This window comes from Vulpes lagopus, chromosome 1 (genome assembly GCF_018345385.1).
Source record: "Vulpes lagopus strain Blue_001 chromosome 1, ASM1834538v1, whole genome shotgun sequence".
NCBI lineage: Eukaryota > Metazoa > Chordata > Mammalia > Carnivora > Canidae > Vulpes > Vulpes lagopus.
Genome location: NC_054824.1, coordinates 51,231,032 through 51,257,317, shown reverse-complemented (window position 1 = coordinate 51,257,317; position 26,286 = coordinate 51,231,032). Strand labels below are relative to the sequence as shown.

General features: G+C 34.2%; 1 protein-coding gene across 1 annotated transcript in view; it reads left to right on the top strand.

Annotated features, from left to right (window-relative positions):
• Window positions 1-26,286, top strand: part of TINAG (tubulointerstitial nephritis antigen) — a 91,852-nt gene that overhangs the window by 62,770 nt on the left and 2,796 nt on the right. Inside the window, exon 10 of the mRNA XM_041754016.1 lies at window positions 12,124-12,169. Within this exon, the coding sequence (XP_041609950.1) occupies window positions 12,124-12,169 (46 nt within the window). The remainder of the gene's footprint in view (window positions 1-12,123; window positions 12,170-26,286) is intronic.

Below are 26,286 nucleotides of genomic sequence, written 5' to 3'. Positions count from 1 at the left end.
CTAAAGCTATTTTTGGGGTAATAATTATTTTATATCTTCACTAGCATAACTTATTTTCATTTATTTATTTGGCTCTCAACTCTTTGATTGAATAGATATTTTTCCAGAAAATTAACTCATCAAATTTGGTGAGTTGGTTATAATAACAATGTGCTGACAAAGTAGTAACAGTTACTGCTAACTCCTTTGTGTAGTGTTTAAATTCTTGGCACTGTTCTAAATGCTTCACATACATGAACTCGATGCCATAATCCTGCTCATGATGCACTTAAAAATATTCTCAAAAGATGTGTAACTAAAAAAAGCATTTTAATAAGATTCTGATATTTTGGCTCAAAAATACTGGATTATATTAATGTGTATAGCTCCTTGTATAATACTATACATAAGTATGTCTGTGCTATTTTTTAAAAAGTTATTATGTGGAAATATTAAAATTATGCACAATGTTGAATTGTCCAAGTGTGAAGAAAAAGACAATAAAGTAAAAGTTACCCACTTTCAAAAAGCATGAAATCAAAGTCAACAACATTTTTAATTAACAGAACAAGATATTAATCTTATAAAAATACAGTCCTCCACTATCAAATTTATATGAAGTAAAGAGCATAATAAATACCAGAAAAGCTATCATAAAATACTTCCTGAAGAAGACAACGTAATTCGCTGAACTTCTGTTGCCTCATTTCAGAATTCCATGGAGCATTGTGTGCAGTTTTATCAAATGACCCCTTTATATCTTTATTTTAGTTTCCCAAAGAATTAATTCTGATTCACAATAACCTTAGACTCATGTGTAAAATCTGCTATTGATACTGTAGTTTCCTTGCCTTACCTGCTATCCTTTCAATTTGTTTATGATACTTGTATTTTATTTATCTTGTTACCCTGAGAATGCAAATTAATTTCATAGACAATGTGGTCAAAAGACAAGAGATAAAGTAGATATAGGACAAAGCTTGTAGTGCCTTGTTATTTATGATTAGAGTTTTGAATATCGTCCCAAGCTTAGGGAAGTTATTTCCAAGGGTTTTCAACAGAAAAAATTACATAATTTGCATTTTTTAAAAAGCTCCCTCTATGTGATGTCAGATAATGAAATTATGGGGTTGAAGGTGGCACAGAAAGAACAATTAGGAAATTAATGTCAGAAGCTCTGATCAGGAAACTGATGGTAGCTTGGAGTAGGTTGCTAGTTCTAAATATGAGTAAATGAGTGTGAGATCTATCTTTTTTGGTACAATTGACAAGACTTGGTAATTTGTTGGAAGGTGTGATTTGAGGGGTAGGTATCACGAATGCACTATAAGCTTGTATGAGCCCAAAGAGAAACTATTGAAAATGATCAACATTTAGATGACAGCTGAAGCCATCAGAATGGAAAGGAAAGTTCCAGACTCAAACCTGAAGAACCCCAATATTTAAAGCTCAAATGGAGAAGAAGAGGCTAGTAAAGAAGACTTAAGATCAAAGAGGGAGAACCAGGGTAGGTATCACATAGACCTGGAGGAGAATGTGTGCCAAGGAGGCAGGAACAGTTAGTAGTGTGAAATGTTGCTGAGAGGTCTCAGAAAACAGTTACTGAAAAATGCTCTTTGGCCTTGGTGCCATCAAAGTCTGCAGAAAAAGAAAGCATAAATAGCAGTTGGTTTTTCTTGCTAAAGCTTTGCATATGTATCTGTGGTTACAATTGTAGGTGCAAATTACACCAAAATATTTTTATATCCATCTTAAGTCCTGCCAGATTTGACTTCTCCTATGTGAGTTTACTCAGCATTCATATATTTTTCTATTGTGTGTGTATTAAACTTGATGAAAGCAAACCTAATTAATTAAGACTATACAAAGGCTAAAAGAGTCCTTTGGCTGTTAAAATTGAATGACTTCCAAAAATATTTTAACTTCTTTGTAAAACAGTGCTATTACTTAGTTCAGGTAGATACCTCCCCACATTGATTCTCAACTGAAATTTTAAAGAAATTTTATTGTGCAATGATTATTTACTAAACACCTGGCTAGATGCTGAGGATGATGAGATTAATAATGTGAAGATCTTAAATAAGTAAAATAAAATCAGACCTACTAATTTGATGCAGGCATAGAAAGCTATCAATCAATCATTCAAGAAAGCCACTGGGAAATTCTGCAGATTCTTGAGATTCTTTGAGTTGAACTCAGTAACAAAAGAGTGGCAGTGGAGAGGGACCTGGTGACAGTACAACTGATAAATGAGTTTTATTTTTCTTCTATTTTCAGAGTTGATTGAATCATGTTGCCTTTGTCTGTCAGCACTGAATCAAATTGACAGAACAGTTCGTGCTCCATTTGTTTTCTCCTGTTTGACATTGGTGTCTCATTGATTCATCATCTCAAACACTGACTAGGTCCATTCTACTCTATAACGGCTGTTACTACACACTGACCTTTTACAAAACCAAACAATAGCCCCCCAAAAGCTTCATTTTTATTTAGAAGCAGGCATTGTAGAAGCATCATTTTAAAAAGAATTCTTAGAAAGCTCTCTTGACATTCATAAGAATGTTACTTATAAAACAATGTATAGGTGTACATACATACACGCACATACACAGACAACACACACACTCATAAAGGTCTCTAAGGTCTTTATTGCCTCAGAATAGGTTATGGAGGCAAGCTGTAGGGTATAAAGAACTGGGTTTTCGAGTCAAGTTTAGATTCAAATGCTAGTTCGACCCCTTTCCTTGGGTGATCTTAGGCAAGTTATTTAATCTCTCTATCTTCATTTCTCTCATCTACTACATTGGATAATAATTTAATGCTCACGGTCTCGTTGTGAGGATTAAATGAGACAGTGTGCCTTCCACCTAGTAGGCTATTCCCTTTGCACTTCATTTGATTTTTAAAAGTTCGTACTTCCCTTTTCTTCATTCCTCTGAGCCTATTTTCAGAATTATTTGTAGAAACTATAATTTGGAACTGATTCTAATATGGCATCAATGAGTACTTACCTATGATATAAAACTTTATATGTATTATTGCAATTTATTATTATTAAAAAATTTTTTGATCCCACTTACTCTGGAAACACAAGTAGATGAATAACAACGAGACAGGAAAGAGAAATGTGACTGTAAGAGAAAATGAATAATTTCTTTGGTAAATGTGCTAAAAGTTTCATAGCCTTGGATACTATGATTCTACTGGTACCAAGGAAGCTGTACTGGATTGTGTAAAATCAGCATGGTTGGAAATAAAAATTTCCTTGTTGGTAAACATCAGGGAAAGATGTGGTACATGAACAAATGTTTCAGTTGAGAAAGATGACTATAGGTGATTTCTGAAATTCATAAAGAACAGGAGCAATGGGTTATGCCAAGGCTGAGAAAGGCTTTAAGCAATTGGGAAAGTACACTTTACCTTCTTGTTGAGTAAGTGTTAATGTCTGCAGATTGTTCAGATTTGGGAGGCCAGTGTGATGATGGGATTTCATTAGATCCTGGTAGAGTGCGATCTAAATTTAGCTTAAATTATTTTTTTGTGATCTTTTTCTATTAACTAATGCCTTCTGTGATAGGTGTTGCCTTCAAAATTCCGAATATGATAGAATTTACATGGAGGTAAAGTAAATGTTTGTGAATTTCCAAAGCTGTGGTGGGGGGAGGGGACATCAGGAGTAGAAAGTATAGCAGCTTCTGACTTCTTTCTTTCAGCTGGAGTATGAATTAGCTGTTTTTCTGTTTTGTTTTGTTTTGTTTTGTTTTTTAAAGAGAGTGCTTTCACGGTTCTCACTGTACATTTTTAGAAGGCATATGTTATAAGCTTACCTTTCCAGAATCTAGGATCAGAATTCTATCCTGTTCTCCAAGAATACGATATTCTGATGAATGAATGAAGTGGGAGATTTTGTTAAAAGGCATGTGCTGCTATGGCAATTTACAATGTCTTCTCTGAGCAGAAACTTGGAGGACATTACTAACTACTTTATTAAGACTAAAGAGAAAGTCAGGCCAAGTCTATATTACAATAAAAAGGAAAAAGGTTGCAGAAATATAAAGTTTGCAGGTGATGAATGAGTACTACTTGTGATATTAAGTGATAACTTTGATTTATTTTGATAAATGAATACATTAAATATTCTTTTACATCCCCATTATTGTAATGATTGTATTCATTAAATTTCTGGATATAAGTGAGATGGTTAGGTGTGATTAATGTACCCTTGGTTGGAATACTGTTAAAATGACCAAACTGTTCTTCCTGCCTCCACCCCCCTTCTTTTCCATTTCAGTCTTTGCTCACCATCACCAGCTTTATCTTTTTATGGCTGTCTACAATCCTCTTCCTAAAACTTTCTTGGTTTCTCTATGAATGCACACAGAGTAATTCTTGGCATTGAATATTCTTCCTTCGGGTATGTCCTCATTTCTTCTAGACAGCTTCTACAAATTACTCAAGACCTGTAATGCCTTCCATTATCTCAACCATAAATGATTCCACACAGTTCTGTTTTCTGGTAGTCCTACTTTTCATTTCTTGTGCTATTAATTGAGCCTTAGATGTGAATACCAGTTTAGCCACTTACCATGTAATTTTGAAGCGTTACTTAACCTCTTTGGGTCTTAGTTGCTTTATCTATGAAGCACAGAAATTGGAACGGAGTCAGATTAAGTCTTTGTGCCACATGGTCTTGACAAGTCAGCTCTGCCATTAGCTGACTGAGATAATATGTAAATAAATAAGTTTTATTTTTTCCATAATACTTGATTTGTGAAAACAGACAGTGGGCCAGATTTAGCCTGTAAGCCATAACCTGGAGTATACTGTAATTTCTGAGGCTCCTTCGAGTGCTGAGATTTTATGAGAAGATAAGTAATTTCTACTCCTAATGTCAAAGGACTACAGTCTTTCCTCACAGTATGTCTTCGTAAGATACCACCCTAGGTACTTGTCATTGGTGACGATGGAAACTTTTGATCCTGTACTCCTTCTCCTAAGTAGATTTCACATGATTGTGAACATCTCAACATATATTCCATTAATACAACAAATGCAGAAGGTTCCTTCTCTGTTCTACAGCGAAACATTCTGACCAGAATGTACTTGTACACAACTTTGTTGTCATTTTCTTCCCTACTCATTTTTATAGGTCAAATTACTTGTGGCATTATGCTTACAATATTTTTGCTTCCTGAAATATTAGGATAGTGTAGGATAAGCAATATATCAGCAACTCAGTAAGTAGTGTTGATTGGATGATTAATATTAGGAGCATACAGTTGTCTCTGATATTTTCATACTAAAAATTGATCTTTCACAGATCTCCATTACTTCTCCAAACTATGACAAAATTGATAGCCCCAAGACAGAACGGAGCAATCAAAGTGCCTGATCTTAGACTGGATAAACCCTGGCTTGATTTACATTTTGCTTAAGTAGGAAATGAAGGAAGATGGGGAATGCCCTCATTTTATTTTGCTTTCCCCTGCAGTCTATTTTCTTTCATCTTTGATCTAGCATTAATTAGCACCTTCTACAGCTCTCTATCCTATTCAGCCCTGCCATACTCACTAGGCCTGGGCTGAGCATTTTTTCAATGAAGTTTCTGAGTGTCTCGGAGAGAACATTCATAAGGCAACAAAAGCCTGCTTATCTTTGCCTCATTCTTGCTGCACAATCTTTCAAATCTTTGTGTGAAGGGAGCTGAGAGCCTCTCTATCTGTAATCTCACCTTTAAAAGTAAAATCCTATATCCAGAGTAGTCATATCATTGTTATTGGCTTGAGGCTCATCTGGTGGTTCCTTTATACTTGTATCCTATCTGACTTTAATTTCCTTAATAAGAAGGGTTGGAGTTCCATATCAGGCTCTCTTATATATTTGTTCTCTGTTTTCCTCCTAAATTTCCTGTTCTAGTAGCTGCACTGCATAAGATTTCTTTACATGCCCACTGTTGAGAAACTTTATTTTTTATCTGTGTGGATCTATATTCACTAATACCAAATTTGTCTGCTCAGAAAACATGTGTTTGAATTCCTATTGTTAGTCTATTGGGCACACACTGGGATCCCAGAAGTAGTAAATTGTCAGATATATTGAATCGTTGTAGTCTAGATGATTCTGCTACAGTATATTACACCTACGATCAATATAATATAAAACTTTTTTTTCTCCTTGTAACTCCAGGTTCTTAGATGAATGTGAGATCTGTTTTAAAGAACTTGATTCTTAAGCAAATGTGATCTTGACATGTGAGTTAGGAAATAATTATTCTCATCACAGAGGAATCCCTCAATCTACAGAAAAGCTCTTTTACAATTTCTCTTAATAATCAGTTTTCTTTGGTTCTTACAGTATTTTACCTGTCAAAACCCTAAAAAGTATTGAATTTAAAGGCTAATATGCAGAACCATTATCAGTAGGGAGAACTCAAAACCAGACGAAGCCTCTCTGTAATTACAGTCTTAGGCAATGACACATCAACCTGATTTTGGGGAGCATATCTCTGTGTAATATTAAGTGCACTATAAGTAACACCACTTTGGGGGCTCCTATTCATTCATCCTTAAAATCCTAGGGTTAACCTTCACTCTTTCTTCTCCCTTTCTGTTTGGCCAACAAATTCCATCACTTTTTAAAAAGTTTTTATTTAAATTCCAGTTAGTTAACATACAGTGTAATATTAGTTTCAGGTGTACAATTTAATGATTCAGCACTTCCATAGATCATCTGGTGCTCCTCACCAACAAGTACAGTCCTTCATCCCCCTGTTTCACCCATTCCCTCACCCTTCTCCCCTCTGGTGACCATTAGTTTGTTCTTCATAGTTAAGAGTGTTTTTTGGTTTCCCTCTCTTTTTCCCCCTTTGATCATTTGTTTTGTTTCTTAAATTCTACACATGAGTAAAATCATATGGTATTTGTCTTTCTCTGACTGACTGACTTTGCTTAGCATAATACCATTAAGTATACCTCCAAAATAGCTCTCAAATCTGTGTCCTCCTGTTTATTCAATTCACTTACTGCCAGTGTATTTCAATTCACTTCTCAACAAATATATAGTTAGGGTTGACTATGAATGTCTTAGTGACTATTCTAGGTACTGGAATAAAAGTGTTAAAAGAATAAACAAGACTTCATTTATGGATCTTAGATTATTTTTCAGAATTTCATTATTTCTTGCTTTAAGGACCAACATTCATCTTATGCTTTCAATTTCCTTCCCCTGGAATCTCTCCCCCACCCCAGCATCAGAGTTGTCTCTCTGAAAGACTATCTGGATCACATCATTGCCATATTTGAATGACTCTTTACCATCAACTTTGTAAGTGCCAATGCTAGTGGCTATGGGTGCTCTTTTTGGCTTGAGCCAAATATGCTTTTCAAACTTGATTTCCTGTTGTTTTTTTCACTGTTCTCCAGTCTCAGAGGACCAAGAGCTCCTCTTTGACTAGGCTAAGATAAAGTTTTACCGGCTCTCTTACGAATTTGTGCTTAGTTATTGTACTTACACTTCATTTGTACCTGAAGAATTTCTACTCAGTTCTGTGAAGGAAGTCATCTTTGCCCTCAGTAGACAGTTATTTTTTTGTCTCTGAGCCATAGAAAATTTTAAAACATGCTTTTACGAAGGTAGCAATTATGGATTCAAATTATTTTGGGGGATTCAAATTATTTTTATACTTGTTCATTTTTCATTTCACTCCCATTAGTTATATTTCTCACTCACTATAGGGAACTGTCAGTTCTCAGGAAGCCTCAGGGAATGTGGCACAATGGCTGTCCAGATTTTTCAATACCAGCATTTTCCCAGGTAACACTAAATTTTGAGAGAAAACAAGTATTAATGGATCTTAAATAATTAAAAAACAATTTAATAACTCATTAGACTGTCAGCTTCTTGAGGGCAAAAAATATATCTTCTTTATACTAAACAACAGTTTTCTGAATAAAGGCAGAAATAAGTTGATGAAGTACACAGAGATTCTCTGCTTTTTTTTGAAGGAGATATTTATGGGAATATAAATATTACCTTAAGAAAGTCATATCTCCAGTTCTCTCTTATTTGCCATATTTAATGTGACCACCACTGAATATATGCTCCTCAAGGACAAAATAAACTGAAACCAAGGAGAAACAACAAGAGTGACACTATGATTTAAAGTCCTATGTATGGGGCACCTGGGTGACTCAGTGGTTTGGCGCCTGCGTTTGGCCCAGGGCACGATCCTGGAGTCTGGGGATTGAGTCCGTCATTGGGCTCTCTGCATGGATCTTGCTTCTCCCTTTGCTTATGTTTCTGCCTCTTTCTGTGTCTCAGGAATAAATAAATAAAATTTTTTAAAAATCCTATACAAAGTAATTACTCATTTCCAATAATCTTGATATCTAGACATAGCTTAAACTATGCTTTTCAGAATTCTAGTATTGATTAGAACAGTTATCTGAAAACAGTATCCTTTTTAAAGAGAACATGCATAAAGATATTTGTAACCTTAGCAATACAAAAATCTTAATACAAAATCTTAAATCATCCTTTAATGGGTTTTAATGCTTTATTCTTCAGAATGTATAGTCTCTCCAGAAATACTCTTGATATTATGCAAAAGAATAGTTTTTCCAGAACTACCTAAAAGTGGGCAAATAAAACCAATACAGAAGGAAGAGCTTAAAGGATCACATGCTTGAAATGGGAGATTCCCTAGACTCAGACTAGGGAACTGTCAGCTCTCAGGCATCCCCAGGGAATGTGATATGATAGTTGCCCAGATTTTTTCTTTTTCTTTTTTTTTTAAGATTTTATTTATTTATTCATGAGAGAGAGAGAGAGACAGAGAGAGAGGCAGAGACACAGGCAGAGGGAGAAGCAGGCTTCATGCAGGGAGCCCGACATGGGACTCAATCCTGGGTCTCCAGGATCATGCCCTGGGCCAAAGGCAGTGCTAAACCGCTGAGCCACCCGGGCTGCCCTCCCAGATTTTTTCAATACAAGCATTTTCCTGAGTGTCACTAAATTTTGAGAGAAAAGAAGTATTACTGGGTCTTAAATAATTGAAACAATTTAACTTAATGAAGTAAGTACAAAAAACTCAAAAGAACAGTATAGTTCACATGTAGAATTTCTTGAAGTGAGAAAAGCCACTATCAAGATTTTTCAAACTTGTGACCCGATTGTATAACTTATTTCAAATTAGCAGAGTTAAGGAAACAATCTCAACAGAGTAAGGTTATGGTCCTGGTCTATCGAAAAAATGTTTATAAGTAGTCCTTAAAATTAAGATGTATAAATGAGGGAAAGAGGAATGTAGATAGTTATGTTTAGAGTATATATGAATGTAATAAAGATCCTTATGTCCCCAAAGACAGCCATTGACTTACAAGAGGACATTCGTAAAAATATATACCTGTTTCTAGAGTATTCAGCCTATTGGTATAAGGACAAGTCAAAGTCCAGTACCACGATTCAGGTATCTATATATATTCCTGAATATATATTATTCATATTTCATATATTCATATATATATGAAAATGCCCTTCATAGTTCAAGAAAAGAGGAACTTTTGCCTATAAATGAGCAATATAAATAGCCTTCTTATTTTGTACCAGTTAACCTTTGTTTTTGTTTGGATAAAGGTTTTAGTTATGTGAATTTGCCATGATACCGGTGGGAAATCACTTAGGGCAAAGTGATTTTTCCCAATATTTCAGAAAGCATTGGATATTTAAAAAACAACCCACAGTTATATTTCTTTGCAATACACTACCATGACTCTATGGGCTGATTACCCTCTTAGAAACTGTCTAAAAATGATACAGGTGAGAAAAGATAACTGAAATTTGCTGTATAAATGTTAGATCCTGTGATAGATGGACCTTAGCTGTCATCTGACATAGAGGCTGTAACATAGGGAACTGCACAATAGCTTCCTTGGTGAGGTGTAATATTCTTTTTATCTGAATTTTTTATCAGAGTTAGTAATTTTCTTTCACAAGCATCCTAGTCTCTAAGACTATCAACCTTAGTGGCCTTCCTTTCTTCTTCTACTCTCACCTCTATTTGGAAAACTTGATTTGTTTTTCTGTCTATTTTGAGAATATCTGTAATAATCTGAATATTGGCATTTTCTCTGGGTTAGAAATGTGTTTTAATGAAGGCAACTTTAAGTTATAATGAACAGTCGTGTTTCCTGGAACTTATAGCAACTCCAAAAAGTTAATAGACTTACAAAATAAGAATTATTGCTATTATATATATGTCTAATATATCTATTATATATTATATTGAAAATATTATTTAGATAATCTTAACAAAATGTATAGGACTTATGAAAAAATAGGCTATTGAACAGTGGTAAAAATAATAGTTTGTATTTCTTATATGTCTCCAAATTAGCTTATTTCACTTTTAATTTAATTGGTAATACTGGAATAAGACAAACGACTACATTCTGAAGTCTCTTCAGCTTTGTGAAAAACATATTCTGCTTCCTTAAATTTAGTTTCTTATCTGTTGGTAATGGAATTATGTGTAGTTTTTATTTTGCTAAATCTGAACCCCATATGCAACTGTGTATCTTCAAACGGTGTCTTAGTATTTCTGAGAATGCCTAGAGGTATCTGAAAAGGACTTAATACTAAATGCAATATTCAGATCCTGGTATATTTTTCTTGCATGTCTTTTCTGTTCTCTCTGTTGAATACTCCTTTTTCTTCCCATGCAGCATCCTTGATGCATTGGAACCCAAGAAGTTAGATCTTACAAAGGGGAAAGGAACTTTTATCTATTTTTGGTATCATCTTCTATTTGGGTGTCATTCGTGGGGTTTTATATACTATATAGTTTTTAGTGAAATAGTCAGTTCTTATGACAAGTCTGACCCTTCCCCCAGCTTGAAACTTAGCTGAGTCCAGTGTGGATAGATGTGAGCAAAGGAGAATTATTGTCTCAGTTGCTCCTCCTCCCTTTTGATTGTGACTTAGTTACTAGATCAAGCTTATCCTGTCTGGATACCTCTTTTTTGATTAGGCTTTCTTTCTTAGGAGGCTCATTAGTGCATCAAGCAAAACTGCCCTGAACTTCTCATGTATTTGGTGAAATCTCAGATATGGGATTCCTCTCCTGCCTGTTTTATTTTGGAGTTGAATGGTTCCTTAGATATTTCTGATTTACTCTTGTATTTTATGTAAATAGCTAAAGTAACTAGTAGCCAGACCACCTGAATGGAAGTTTGATTGAGGTAAAGACTGTTTGAAATTGTTATGATAGTTATGATAAATGAGTAGAAAATGAGCAATGCAGTTTCAGATATGACCTACTGCTTGAAGCACATAATAACCTTTGGAGATTTGGGGGCACTTATTGTGAGTGGTAATTTTTTTTCCACGGTGATAATAGCTTTTGGTAGAAAAGTTACAAGGATGTAAATATAATTATAAAACTGCATAGTGGTTTTCAAAACCAAACCATCTTGAACTTACAGATTAAACTGTCCAGCATATCTGAAACCTTAAAGTATTCCAGTCTACTATTCCTATGTGTAGCAGAAAACCGAGACAGATGGGAACCATGACGCCTTAGTCAATTCTGGGAAAAAGAGAAAGTTTTATCAGTGTTATCCCATCTTCCACATCATTTTTTCTTCCCTCCCTTTTGAGCTCAAAGATCTATATGCATTAATGTATTTTCTTGAATGCCCCCCAAGATCTCTACTGTAAACCTGCCTTCTTTAGACAATACTTCTGTGCTATGGTACCATCATTTTATTCTGTCCCCTACTAAGAACAACTTTCTAGCAAATGGACATATTTAAAATATTTTAATAAATTTGTATTTCTTCCAGGAATGTTTTTTTTCCCCCAGGAATGTTTATTATGGATTGTTACATGCTACATTGATAATGGGAGTAAAAGATTTGATTTCCATACATATATGTGTAAATTGAAATCCCACATTAGGCACATAGCCATTTTATGAAATAATATACACATATACATGTTTTCACATAAATTCACAAAATCAATAGTAAACCAGGTTGAAGCCATAAGGAAAATAAAAAAGATCAAAATCTGACAGTAATTTACATTTTATCAAGAGACAAATCAAACATTTTTAATCATGCCAGTATTTTTTATTATTATTCGTAGATGGGGTACACTGAAAGGAGCACAAGGACAGAAAGAAAAATTCTGGGTATGTAAGTCTTTCCAATTGACTTTCTACTGTGAAGTGAGTATTTTAGAATCATCTGGGTCTCTACTTACTGGTTTGTGTTATTTAGTCCTATCCTAAGTCACTGTAATATTGTTTGTAATAATAGTATTTTCTTCAGCAGAAAAATTTTATGATCATTTATATTATAGTAATAGTTTTTCTCTTTCTTCTTATTTCAAATTATAAATAAAGAACTGGTATTTTTTTTAAAAATATTTTATTTATTTATTCATGAGAAACACAGAGAGAGAGGCAGAGACATAGGCAGAGGGAAAAGCAGGCTTCCTGTGGGGAACCAGATGCAGAACTCGATCCCAGGACCCTGGGATCACGACCGGAGCCAAAGGCAGATACTCAGCCACTAATCTACCCAGGTCCCCCAGAATTGGTATTTTTTTAAAGTGAAAATCAATAGGAAAACATTTATTATCAGCTATATTAATGGTTAGACTTCTTTCATATGTCAATTTTGTGTTTTTACATTTTTTTTTACTATGGATGATGACTTTATAATGTTATAATCAATTACACATATTGATATCATATATAATAAACATATATGTAAATATATGAATGTATTTCCTCATGGTAAAGTGTTTTATTTTTGTTTTTGCTAATTATGGCATATATATGTTTCTCCACTGAGAAAGAAACAATGTCTAGTCTAAAAAATTAGAGAAAGTTAAAAAACAATTTATAGAAGATTGGAACATAGCACTTCAAATATTGTTAATTACAATGAACTCTGGTGAATTGTTCCAGGTCCTTATATTATGTATATTTTAATTTTAATTTCTGCAAAAACGCAGAAATAAATGAATAAGTAATGTATTCATTATGAAATCTGAATTTGAATACATGTAGTAGAAGGCATATTAAAACTTATAAAACATTAAATATTAGGAGTGATATTCATCAGGGTGACTCTTGTTAATTAGATTTCTTCACGAGGCACTCACAAAAATCAATCAGCCAAGTACGTGGTCACCCCTTGTATCTATCTTGTTGATACACGGAAATATTTTGCTTTTAAGTAGAATGATGTTTCTTTGTATTTAGACTGAGCTCTCTTAAATATCATTATCTTCATTAGAATGAACCTTGCAGTAGCCAATAATTTAACATTAATGCTCAATAGTTAAAATTCATAATTTGTGGAAGAGGATATGTTGCTTGAGTACCTACAGTTAAGTTTCTGTATGGAATTTCTACTAGATGAGTTTAAACAGTTATTCAATATCATAATAATATAATATTTAGAGGCAAAACAAAGTCTTTTTTTTAAAAAAACAAAGTCTTTGATTAATGTATTGAACTTAAACTGTTTTTGACATGTAGTGCCTCATAGCTATTTGTGGAGTGAATATGAATGAAAGTGCACAAGAAAACTTTCTGTGACACTCTCACTTTTGACTTCATTATTTCCACCCTAAAGCCTCAGGGATGGTATACACACACGTACACCCACACATATACTGACTCACTCTCATATATTCAACACATATATGCATACTATCCTTTTAAATTATTTTGTTGCAATTACTATCAATTCTGAACTTACTACTTGTCAATATCAGAGAAAACTGTATGTCATGGGCATACAGGTAGGATTTATTTCTGCTATGACTCTTTTAGATAAATTGTTTAATGTCAGCGGTAGGAATAAGAATTAGATGAAAAATTATAATATTTTATTAAGTTGCACATTTTGGCCATTTTTTTTTCTCTAGTTAACTGTATCTTCATCTTGGGCCAGTATCATATCTACCTTAATTGTCACAGCATTCAAAGGACAAAGCAGAAGGACTGCCACATATTGGGAACATGCACAATACTTGTTGAATGAGTGAATGAATAACATTAATCTGTGCATTCAGGAAAAAAATTAGTCAAGTCACTAAAATAGTTTTCATTTTACATAAAATTAATATTTGGTTTAATTAAAATATGAAGTCCTTATATAGTACTACTGTACTGCCAAGAATTATGGAGGGTCTGATGTTATCCCACTTGAATTAAGGACGTGGGTCAGAAGAAGAGTACTTAACTGTTGGTCACATCCAGATCAAGAGCCAGATGTCACTGCATGGGTCCTCACACTTTAGTCTTGCAGTGATAAGAGGCAACAATCTTTTTCCATACAGGTAGCACCTTATGATACCTCATAAATGAGGCACAGAGAACAACGAACTTTCTCCATTGTTTTATATATATGTATATATGTGTGTGTGTTTATCTATGTCATATATGTATATGACAAACAACCTCCTTCAAGGAGAAAAACAAATATTCCATTAAGATGGGGTGGAAAAGATCTTGTGTTCTTATCCTTATGCTTAGTAATATAAATATGTCTTTCCAAGGGCCAGATAATGACTTCAGATAATGACACAGATAATGTCTTCAAACACTGAACTTCGTCCTTTCTAACATATAAATACCAAAGGAGATAATGTTCCAATACTACTGGCACCATGGGCTTAATTTAGGACCTTGTCTGGCCCTGACTCTTTGACCCTCTTGGAGAGATAAGAGAAGTTTTATTATCCTTTTGGATCAGATCAATTAACTAGACAAATGGCTACAGATCTAATTCTTATTGAATGTGAAGATGAAATATTTCTGGCAGAAAGGAAAACAAATATGCTCTATCTCTATTATCATATACACTTTTTGTGTGTCAGGAGATTAGTTTTTTGCAAGAGCACTGAGAAGTTCAGAGAAGTTTTATTTCCCCACAATTATATATGAATGTTTTAAAATATTTATAAGTAGGCCTACAATATTGTAAATTGTAATAAAAAGAGAATAACTTCCATTACTAAATAAAATGTAATACATAACAAAAGTCATATATTCCACTAAATAAATTGAAAATACCAGAATTAATTTTCAAAACTCATATATATTTTTAAGGTTTTATTTATTTATTCATGAGAGACACACAGAGAGAGGCAGAGACAGGCAGAGAGAGGCAGAGAGAGAGAAGCACTCTCTCGGCAGGGAGCCTGATATGAGACTCAATCCCAGGACTCCAGGATCATGACCTGAGCCAAAGGCAGACACTCAACTGCTGAGCCACCCAGCTACGCCTCCAAACTCATATTTTTAAAGAAATAGGAAAGCTGAATCTGAAGAAGATTTTCTGTCCTGTGAGCATTTGGTAGGTGTGAGCACAAGCTGAAGATTACATTTGAAATATGCAGAGAGAGAGGGAGACCTCTAGGAGAAAGAGAATCCAGCTGGATTTGGATTTAGAGGAACCAGAAACACACAACTATCTCTTCTTATGGAATATTTATTGAGTATGAACAGTGTGAGTAGCTGAGGAGGGGGATGAAAAGGCAGAGTGAAATCTGCAGTCTTGAAGAATCTGCAGGAGGAGTCCCACTGGAAGACAGAGTTAGTGGTCTCAAATAAAATTCAATAAAATATATTCAACTTGTATACAGAGAAAAACATAATGAAAAAACAAAAGCAAATTCAGAAAAATGTAAATACAATCAATGATAGTACCTAATCAAATGGTAGTACCACCATTGATTGTTTTTACATTGTTCTAAATCAAATGGTTTAACATATATTTAATTGTATTCTCAGTAGAATTGAGAGAATGAGCCAGAATCAATTTTTAAAAACATGATGGCCAATAGTTTTCCAAAACTGAAGGACATCAACCCAAAGATTTAGAAAGCTCAATAAACTTCATGAAGGAGAAGTCAAGAAAACCACATCCAAGCATTTCATAATCTAATAGTTGAAAATAAAAGATAAAGTGAGGGCAGCCCCGGTGGCGCAGCCGTTTAGCGCCGCCTGCAGCCCAGGGCGTGATCTTGGAGGCCCCAGATCGAGTCCCGCGTCGGGCTCCCTGCATGGAGCCCGCTTCTCCCTCTGCCTGTGTCTCTGCCTCTCTCTCTCTCTCTCTCTCTCTCTCTCTGAACGAATAAATAAATAAATCTTAAAAAAAAGTTAAAAAAAATAAAAGATAAAGTGAAAATTTTAAAAATAGCCACTGTATTTAAAAGGATATAGGATATTATTCAGCCAGAAAGAAGGAAGAAATCTGCCATTTGCACAACATGGATGAACCTCAAGGGCATTGGAAAATAAAGTCAGACAAAGAAAGACAAATACTACACAATCTCACTTATATGTAGTAACTAAAGCAAACCAGTAAAACCTCAAATTCATAGAAAAAGAGATAAGATTTGTGATTATTAGAGGCAGGGGTTGAGGGCAATAAGAATAGGAGAAAGGGGGTCAAAGGTATAAAGTTCCAGTTACAAGATAACTAAGTTCTAAGGATATAATAAACAGTCTGATAACTACAGTGAACAATGATGTATGTTATGTATGACAGTTGTTAAGACAGTAAATCCTGAGCATTCTTGTCAGGAAATTTTTTGTCTTTTTTTTTTTTTTTCTCTTTCTTGCATCTGTATCAGGTGATGGACGCTAACTGAAATTATTGTGGTAATCATTTTACAATATATGTAAGTCAAGAGGCTAGAGGAATAGGTTGATATCACAAAATAAATAACCTGGATTTAAAGCACAGGATGTAGTCACTTGTTTTACCATAAAGAAACCTCTGAATTTCAAGTAAGAAGGGAGAATCTTTACAATAAGCAATTCTAGAGCAGGGGTTAGCAGTTTGTTGGTTTGTTTGTCTTTTCTGTAAATGGCCAGGTAGTAAATGGTTTAAATATGGGGGGGGGGGGCTCAGAGAAGTCTCTGTCACATATTCTATTTTAGTCGTTTCACAACTCTTTAAGGAAAAAAATCAAAATAAAACTAAATACTCAGCTCATGATCTGTACCAAAACGTTACTGGCCAGATTTGTCCATGAGCCATAGTTTGTCAATGCCTTAGCTAAAGCAACTTTATATTCATGTGGAAAAAAACTGAACCTTGGTCCCCTAACTCAGAAACTACTTGAAAAACCAATTTGAACTGGAACATAGACTTAAGTGTGATTGCAAAATAATAAAACCTCTAGAAGAAAACTTGGACAAATATGTTAGTAATATCAATTAGGCAAAGCTTTCTTAAACTGCATACAAAATGAATAAACTTTATATGGAAAAATTATCAGACTACATTAAAATAAAAACTATCAGAAAACAGCATTATGAGATAGAAAAGGTAAAATATAAACTGAGAGATTATCTATGGTCATATATCTATCATCTATCTATCATCTATCTATCACCAATCGATCTATCTATATGGCAAGGACTCACATGCAGAATATATAAAATTCTTACAAATATACAGGAAGAAAGAAAAATAAATAACAATAGCTCAATAACAAAACTGGACAACAAATTTGTACACCTACTTCACAAATGAGGAAATCCAAATGGCAAGCCAACATATGAAAAGGTATCCAACATTTACTAGATTGTCTTAAATTAAAAGAATTGGAATTACCAAGTGTGGGCAAGGATATGGAATAACTGGAACTTTCTTCTGTTAAATGTGTAGATGGTACAATTACTTAGGTTCATTGTGTTTATCAACAAGAGAATGGATAAACAAATTGTGGAACAGTTATATAATAAAAATACTCATCAATTTAAAACAAGTTAGTTATATATGCTGTAATATATTACATATATATATATATATATATATATATATAGGATAAAAGGATGGATTATTTTGTTATTAAAAACATTAATTCCAGGAAGAACTGATGGTAGATAGGAAGGTAGATATTGACAGGGAGAGAAAATGGTAGACCTTCTGGCATTCTAAAAATGGTTTTTATCTTGATCTTCCTGGAGGTTTCGGTAGGCATAAACCTCATAAACATGTGTATAAACTCACTAAACTTTGCACTTCTTATTAATACACTTTATACATGTGATTGTACAATATATCTCAAAAGAAAAGATTTAAAAATCTTTAGAAATTTAAATCTTGGGCAGCCCCGGTGGCACAGCGGTTTAGCGCTGCCTGCAGCCCAGGGTGTGATCCTGGAGACCCTGGATCAAGTCCCACGTCAGGCTCTCTGTATGATGCCTGCTTCTCCCTCTGCCTGTGTCTCCGTCTCTCTCTCTCTGTCTCTATGAATAAATAAATAATTAAAAAAATCTTGGGATCCCTGGGTGGCGCAGCGGTTTGACGCCTGCCTTTGGCCCAGGGCGCGATCCTGGAGACCCGGGATCGAATCCCACATCGGGCTCCCGGTGCATGGAGCCTGCTTCTCCCTCTGCCTGTGTCTCTGCCTCTCTCTCTTTCTCTCTGTATGACTATCATAAATAAATAAAATTAAAAAAAAAAATCTTAAAAAAAAGAAATGTAAATCTTTGGAAAATTTCTTTCCTACATTTTCACCCATTCCTTTAAAATTACATTTTTAAATTCAGGCATTTGGAAGGAAAAACTAACAATTGGTGAGGGAATAGAAGAAATAACAGTAGGAAGAATAAGATTAATAAACAAAATATATATTCTGAGGTGCCTTTTATTAGTGCTTATTTACAAAGTACTATTCTTCATAATTTATAATATTGCCTTTTATGGAAACCTAGGCTAGATCCCATTAGTACATAAATTTGCATTTGTTTATAAAAACATCACGTAGTCTTCTGATTTTACCAACTATCTAATGATGAAATGTGGGTAGTAATAATTTTAAAACATCCAAATGAGAATAGGTACAGTGCTACATATCATAGTTATAAGAATTTAAAACATATTATTATTTTTGACAGTTCATCTTAGGTTATGACTAATTTTTTGACTCTCATCTTTGAATATACACATATCAGAACTGAATACAAAGTTTAGAAATGGGAATTCAGAACAGCTCATTGTTGCTAAAACTCTCACATACTTTGTTACTGTCTTATTTCCAGCTAAATTGAGGACATTCCATCTTTGAAGTCATAAATTGAAGTCATAATTTTAGACACAGTTTTGAAAGTGCTCCTTTATGATGTCAGGACTGATTAAGAAGGCAAAGGGTCAATATAAAAAGAAGCAAATTATGACATCAAATACATAAATAATGTATGGAGTAAAAACATAGAGTTTTGTATGTGCTCAAAGTTAAGTTGTTATCAATATAAAATAGACTGTTATACATATAAGATGTTTTGTGTTAGTGTCATGGTAACCACAAAGCAAAAACCTACAGTAGATTCACAAAAGTTAAAGAGGAATTAAAGCATACCACTCTGGAAAATCATCACCCATAAAAAAAAGCAAAAGATAAAAAAGAAACAGGGAACTACAAAACAACCAGAAAATAATAAGATAGCATAAGTAAGTTTTTATTTATCAATAATTTAAATGTAAATGACTAAATTCTCTAATTGAAAGGTGTAGATTGACTGAATGGATTAAAAAACAGGACCCAATTATATGCTGCCTATGAGACTCTTTTCAGTTTTAAGGGCACACATAGGCTGAAGGGATAGAGAAAGATATCCCATACAAATAGAAAACAAAAGAGACCACGGGTATCTATAGTCATTATCAGATGAAGCATACTTTAAGTAAAAAATTGTAACAAGAGAAAAGAAGTTCTTTATACTGAAAAGGGGATCAATTAATCAAGAGGATATATATAACCTATGCACCCAACATTGGAGGACCCAAATCAATTAAGGAAATATTAACAGATCTGAAGAGAAATAGACAATACAATAACAGTAGAAGATTTCAATACTCCACTATGATCAATGGACAGATTACTTAGAAAGATACTCAATAAGGAAACCCTGGATTTTAACTATACATTAGACCAAATAGACCTAACAGACATATACTTTACATTCCACCCAAGAACAGCATTAAGCATATTCTTCTCAAGCCCCCACAGAACATTTTCTAGGGTGGATCATATGTTAAGTCACAAAACAAGCCTTAGCAAATCTAAGATTGAAATCATACCAAGTATCATTTCTGACCAAATTATATGGAACTACTATTCAATAACAAGAAAAAAATCGGAAAATTCACAGATGTATGGAAATTATATAACACATTTCTGAAAAAAGAGTGGATTAAAGAAGAACTCAAAAGAGAAACTAATATCTTGAAAAACAAAAATGAAAAAACTATTAAAATCTATGGAATTCAGCAGAAGAAATTGTAAGAATCTTTATAGTATTAAATGCCTACATTAAGAAGAGAGATCACAAATAATTATAAATTCTTCAACAACTAGCAAAAGGAGTACAGACTAAACATGAAGTTAGTATAGGGAAGAAAATACTATATATCAGAGTAGTAATAAATGAAAAAGAGGCCAGAAAATCAATATGAAATGTCAACAAAACTAAGAACTGTTTGTTTGAAGACAGACAGAATTGACAAACCCTTACCTAGGCTAAGAAAAAGGAGAGAAGACTGAAATAAGTAAAAATCAGAAATGTAAGAGGAGATATTACAATGAATACAAAGGATTATAATAGACTGCTATGAAAAACTATATTCCAACAAATTGGATAGCCTAGAAAAAAATGGATAAATTCTTGGAAGAATACAACCTAACAAAACTGAATTATTAAGAAATAGGAAATCTGGAACACATCGGTGGCTTACTGCCTTCAGCTCAGGGCATGATCCCGGAGGCTGGGGATCAAGTCCTGCATTGGACTCTCCACAGAGAGCCTGCTTCTCTCTCTGCCTGTGTCTCTGCCTCTCTTTCTGTTCATGAATAAGTAAACAAAATCTTAAAAAAAGAAATAGGAAATCTGAATATATATATAAGGAGTGAAAATGTATCAATAATTAAAAATCTCTCGACAAAGAAAAGCATAGGACCAGATGGTTTTACTGATAAATTCTACTTAATATTTAAATAAAACTTAACATCAGTGCTAGCAATTTTTTGGTGCAGTCTTTTGGGTATTCATGTCATCTGCAAGTAGTGAAAGTTTGACTTCTTCCTTGCTGATTGGATGTCATTTATTTCTTTTTGTTGTCTTATTACTGAAGTAGGACTTCCAGTTCTATACTAAGTGACAGTGGTCAGAGTGGACATCTCTGTTGTGTTCCTGATTATAGAGGAAAAGCTCTCGTTTTCCTCATTGAAGATATTAGTTGTGAATATTTCATATATGGCCTTTGTGATGTTGAGGTATGTTCTCTCTCTCCCTACTTTGTTGAGGATGTTATCAAGAATGGATGGAAAAGCCTTGTCAAAGGCTTTTTTCTGCCTCTATTGAGAGGATCATATGATTCTTATCCTTTATTATGTAGTATATCACATTGATTTGTAAATATTGAACCACCCTTGTGACCTAGGAGTAAATCCTATGTGATCATGGTGAATGATTTTTTAAATGTATTGTTGGGTTTGTTTTGGACTATTATATTGAGAATTTTCGCATCCATGTTCATAAGGGATATTGGCCTATAGTTCTTTTTTAGTGGAGTCTTTATCTATTTTTGGTATCAGGGTAATGTTGGCTTCATAGAATGAATTTGGAAGTTTTCATTTCTTTTTCATGTTTTTTTTTTAAAGATTTTATTTATTTATTTATTCATGAGAAATAAAGAGAGAGAGAGAGAGAGAGAGAGAGAGAGAGAGAGAGAGAGGGGCAGAGACACAGGCAGAGGGAGAAGCAGGCTTCATGCAGGGAGCCCGACATGGGACTCGATCCCAGTTCTCCAGGATCCCCTGGGCTGAAGGCGGCACTAAACCACTGAGAAACCTGGGCTGCCCTCTTTTTTATGTTTTTAAAATAGTTTGAGAATATAGGTACTAACTCTTCTTTAAATGTTTGGCAGAGGGGCACCTGGGTGGCTCAGTGGTTGAGAATCTGCCTTTGGCTCCGGGCATGATCCTTGGATCGAGTGGTGCCTTGGGCTCCTCACAGAGAGCCTGCTTCTCCCTCTGCCTGAGTCTTTGCCTCTCTCTGTGTCTCTCATGAATAAATAAATAACATCTTTAAAAAAGTGTTTGGCAGAGTTTTTCTGTGAGGCTATCTGGCCCTAGACCTTTGTTTGTTGGGAGTTTTTGATTACTGATTCAATTTCTTTCCTGATTATTGGTCTGTTCAAATTTTCTATTTCTTCTGGTTTCAGTTTTGGTGGTTTCTATGAAAGATTCCACCAAAAAACTTCTAGAACTAATAAACAAATTGAGTAAGTTTCAGGACACAAAATTAAATTTGTTGCATTTTTATACACCAATAATAAAGCAGCAGAAAGAGAAATTAAGGAATCAATACCATTTATAATTGCACTAAAAAACAATAAGATACCTAGGAAGAAACCTATCCAAAGAGGTGAAAGACCTATATTCTGAAAACTCTAAAACATTGATGAAAGAAATTGAAGATCACAAAAAGAAATGGAAAGACATTCCATGTTCATGGGTTGGAGGAATAAATATCATTAAAATTCCTATACTACCCAGAACAGTCAACACATTTAATGTAATTCCTATCAAAACACCACCAGTATTTTTCACAGAGCTAGAACAAACAATCCTAAATTTGTATGGAATAACAAAGGACCCCAAATAGCCAAAGCAACCTCAAAAAAGAAAAGCAAAGCTAGAGGCATAACAATTCTGGACTTCAAGTTATACTACTAAGTGGTAGTGATCAAAACAGAATAGATTTGGCACAAAATATCTGGCACAAAAATAGACACATAGATCAATGGAACAAAATAGAAAACCCAGGAATGAATCCATAACTATGTGGTAAACTAACCTTAAACAAGCTGAAAAGAATATCCAGTGGGAAAAAACAGTCTCTTCAATGAATGGTATTGGGAAAACTGGACAGGCACATGCAGAAAAATGAAATTGGACAAGTTTTTTACACCATACACAAAACAAATAAAATATATATGAAAGACCTAAATGTGAGACTTGAAACCATAAAGCTACTAGAGGAGAACACAGGCAGTAACCTCTTTGCGTGAGTTATAGCAATTTCTTTCTAGATATGTCTCCTGAGGCAAGAGAAACAAAACTAAAAATAAGCTATTGGGGCTTCTGTGCAGCAAAGGAAACAGTCAACAAAACTAAAAGGCAACCTATGGTATGGGAGAAAATATTTGCAAATGATATATCTGATAAAGGGTTAGTGTCCAAAATATATAAAGAATTTTAAAATGCAACACTCAAAAAATGAATAATACCATTGAAAATGGGCAGAAAACATGAATAGATATTCTTCCAAAGAAGACATCCAGATGGCCAACAGACACATGAAAAGATGCTCAACATCACACTCTGCATCAGGGAAATACGAATCAAAACTACAATGAGATATCACCTTACACTCATCAGAATGGTTAAAATCAGCAACACAAGAAACAACAGGTGTTGGCGAGGTTGTGGAGAAATGGGAACACTCTTGCAGTCTTGTTTGGAATACAAACTTATCCTGCCACTCTTGAAACAGTATGGAGATTCCTCAAAAAGTCAAAACTGGAACAACCCTATGATCTAGCAATTGCACTACTAGGTATTTACCCAAAGAAAACAAAAACAAAACAAACAAACAAAAAAACTAATTCAGAGAGATATCTACAGCCAGATGTCTATAGCAGCATTACTTACAATTGCCAAATAAAGAACCCAAGCATCCTTAGACTGATGAATGGATAAAGAAGGTATGGTGAATGCAACGGAATATTACCCAGCTATAAAAAAGAAAAATCTTGCCATTTGCAATGGTATGGATAGACGTAGAGAGTATTCTGTTAAGTGAAATAAGTCAGAGAAAAACAAATATCATTTAATTCATGTGTGGAATTTAAGAAACAAAACAAACGAGCAAAGGGGGGAAAAAGGAGGGAGGGAAGCAAACCAAGAAATAGACTCTTAGCTATAGAGTCTTAGCTATAGAGGACAAACTGATGGTTACCAGAAGGAAGGTGGGTGGGTGGATGGATGAAATAGGTGATGGATATGAAAGAGTGTACTTGCTGTGATAAGCACCAAGTGCTCAATGGAATTGTTGAATTACTGTATTGTACAAGTGAAACTAATATTACACTGTATGTTAACTAACTGTGATTTAAATAAAAACACTTAAAAATTAACACCAAATCCTTCTCAAATTCTTTAAAAATTTGAAGAGGAAGGAACACTCCCAAACTCATTTCACAAGGCCAGGATTACCCTGATACCAAAGCCAGAAAAGGAAGCTAGAAGGAAAGAAAATATCCCTAATTAATAAAGATTCATAAACTTAAAAAAAAAAAACCAGCAAACTGAATCCAGCAGTACATTAACATGATCATAATCATGATCATAGGGATTTATGCCTGGCAACATAGGCAAATCAGTAAATGTGATACCCTTATTAATAAAATGAAAGATAAAAAATTATAGGATCATCTCAATAAATATAGACAAAGCATTTAACAAAATTCAACATCTTTTAGTGGTTAAAAACTCTAAAAAACTAAACTTAGGAGAAGTATACCTCAGCATAATAATGGACACATACGACATCATATTCAATAGTGAAAGATTAAAACTTTTTCTCTAAAATCAGGAATAAAATAAGGGTGTCCCCTCTTAGCTCTGCCATTCATCATAGTGCTGGAAGTTCTAGACAGAGCACTTAGATAAGAGAAAGAAACAAGGGATCCCTGGGTGGCACAGCGGTTTAGCGCCTGCCTTTAGCCCAGGGCGCGATCCTGGAGACCTGGGATCGAATCCCACGTCGGGCTCCCGGTGCATGGAGCCTGCTTCTCCCTCTGCCTGTGTCTCTGCCTCTCTCTCTCTCTCTCTCTCTCTCTCTGTGACTATCATAAATAAATAAAAATTAAAAAAAAAGAGAAAGAAACAAAAGGAATCCAAATCAGAATGGAAGAAGTAAACTGTCTCTGTTTGTACATGATATAATCTTATATATATATATAAACCTAGACTGCACCAAAAATCCGTTAGACCTAATAACAAAGCGGCAGGGTACAAAATCAACATACACAAATTAATTGCCTTTCTTTCTTTCTTTCTTTCTTTCTTTCTTTCTTTCTTTCTTTCTTTCTTTCTTCTTTCTTTCTTTCTTTCTTTCTTCTTTCTTTCTTTTCTTTCTTTCTTTCTTTCTTTCTTTCTTTCTTTCTTCTTTCTTCTTCTTTTTCTTTCTTTCTTTCTTTCTTTCTTTCTTTCTTTCTTTTTCTTTCTTCTTCTTCTCTTTCTTTCTTTCTTTCTTTCTTCTTTCTTCTTTCTTCTTCTTTTCTTTCTTTCTTTCTTTCTTTCTTTCTTTCTTTCTTTCTTCTCTTTCTTTCTTTCTTTCTTTCTTCTTCTTTCTTTCTTCTTTTTCTTTTTCTTTCTTTTCATTCATTCTTTTTTGAGAGAGAGGGAGCCTGTATGAGCGGGGGTGGGGGAGTACTGGGGGGTATCCCAAGCAGGCTCCACACATGGGGTTCGATCTCATGATTCTGAGATCATGACCTGAGCCGAAATCAAGAGTCAGACACTGGGACCCCTGGGTGGCTCAGTGGTGAAGTGTCTACCTTTGGCTCAGGGCATGATCCTGGGGTCCTGGGATGGAGCACCACCTCAGGCTCCCCAGAGGCAGCCTGCTTCTCCCTCTGCCTGTGTTTCTGCCTCAATCTGTGTGTCTCTCATGAATAAATAAAATCTTAAAAAAAAAAGTCAAACACTTAACTGACGGAACCACCCAGGCACCCTAATCAGCTGCATTTCTATACACAAACAGTGTACTATTTGAAAAAATATTTCATTTATGATACAATAAAAATATGTATATTTACCATAAATTTAACTAAGGATGTGAAAGATCTGTATACCAAAAATTAAAATAAATTGATAAAAGAAATTGAAGAAGACACAAATAAATGGTGTGATATCCCATGTTCATGGATCAGAAAAAATAATATTGTTAAAATGTCCATACTACCCCAAACCATCTATAAATTCAATGCCTTCCTTATCAAAATTCCAATGACAATTTTCACAAAAATGAATAATATCCTAAGATTTGTATGGAAACACAAGATATCCTGAGGAGCTAAAGTAATCCTGAAAAAGAACAAAGCTGGAAGCATTACAATTCCTGATTTCAAATTTTATTATGAAGTTATAATAGTCAAAACAGTATGTTACTGGCATAAAAATAGACACATAGACCAATGGAAC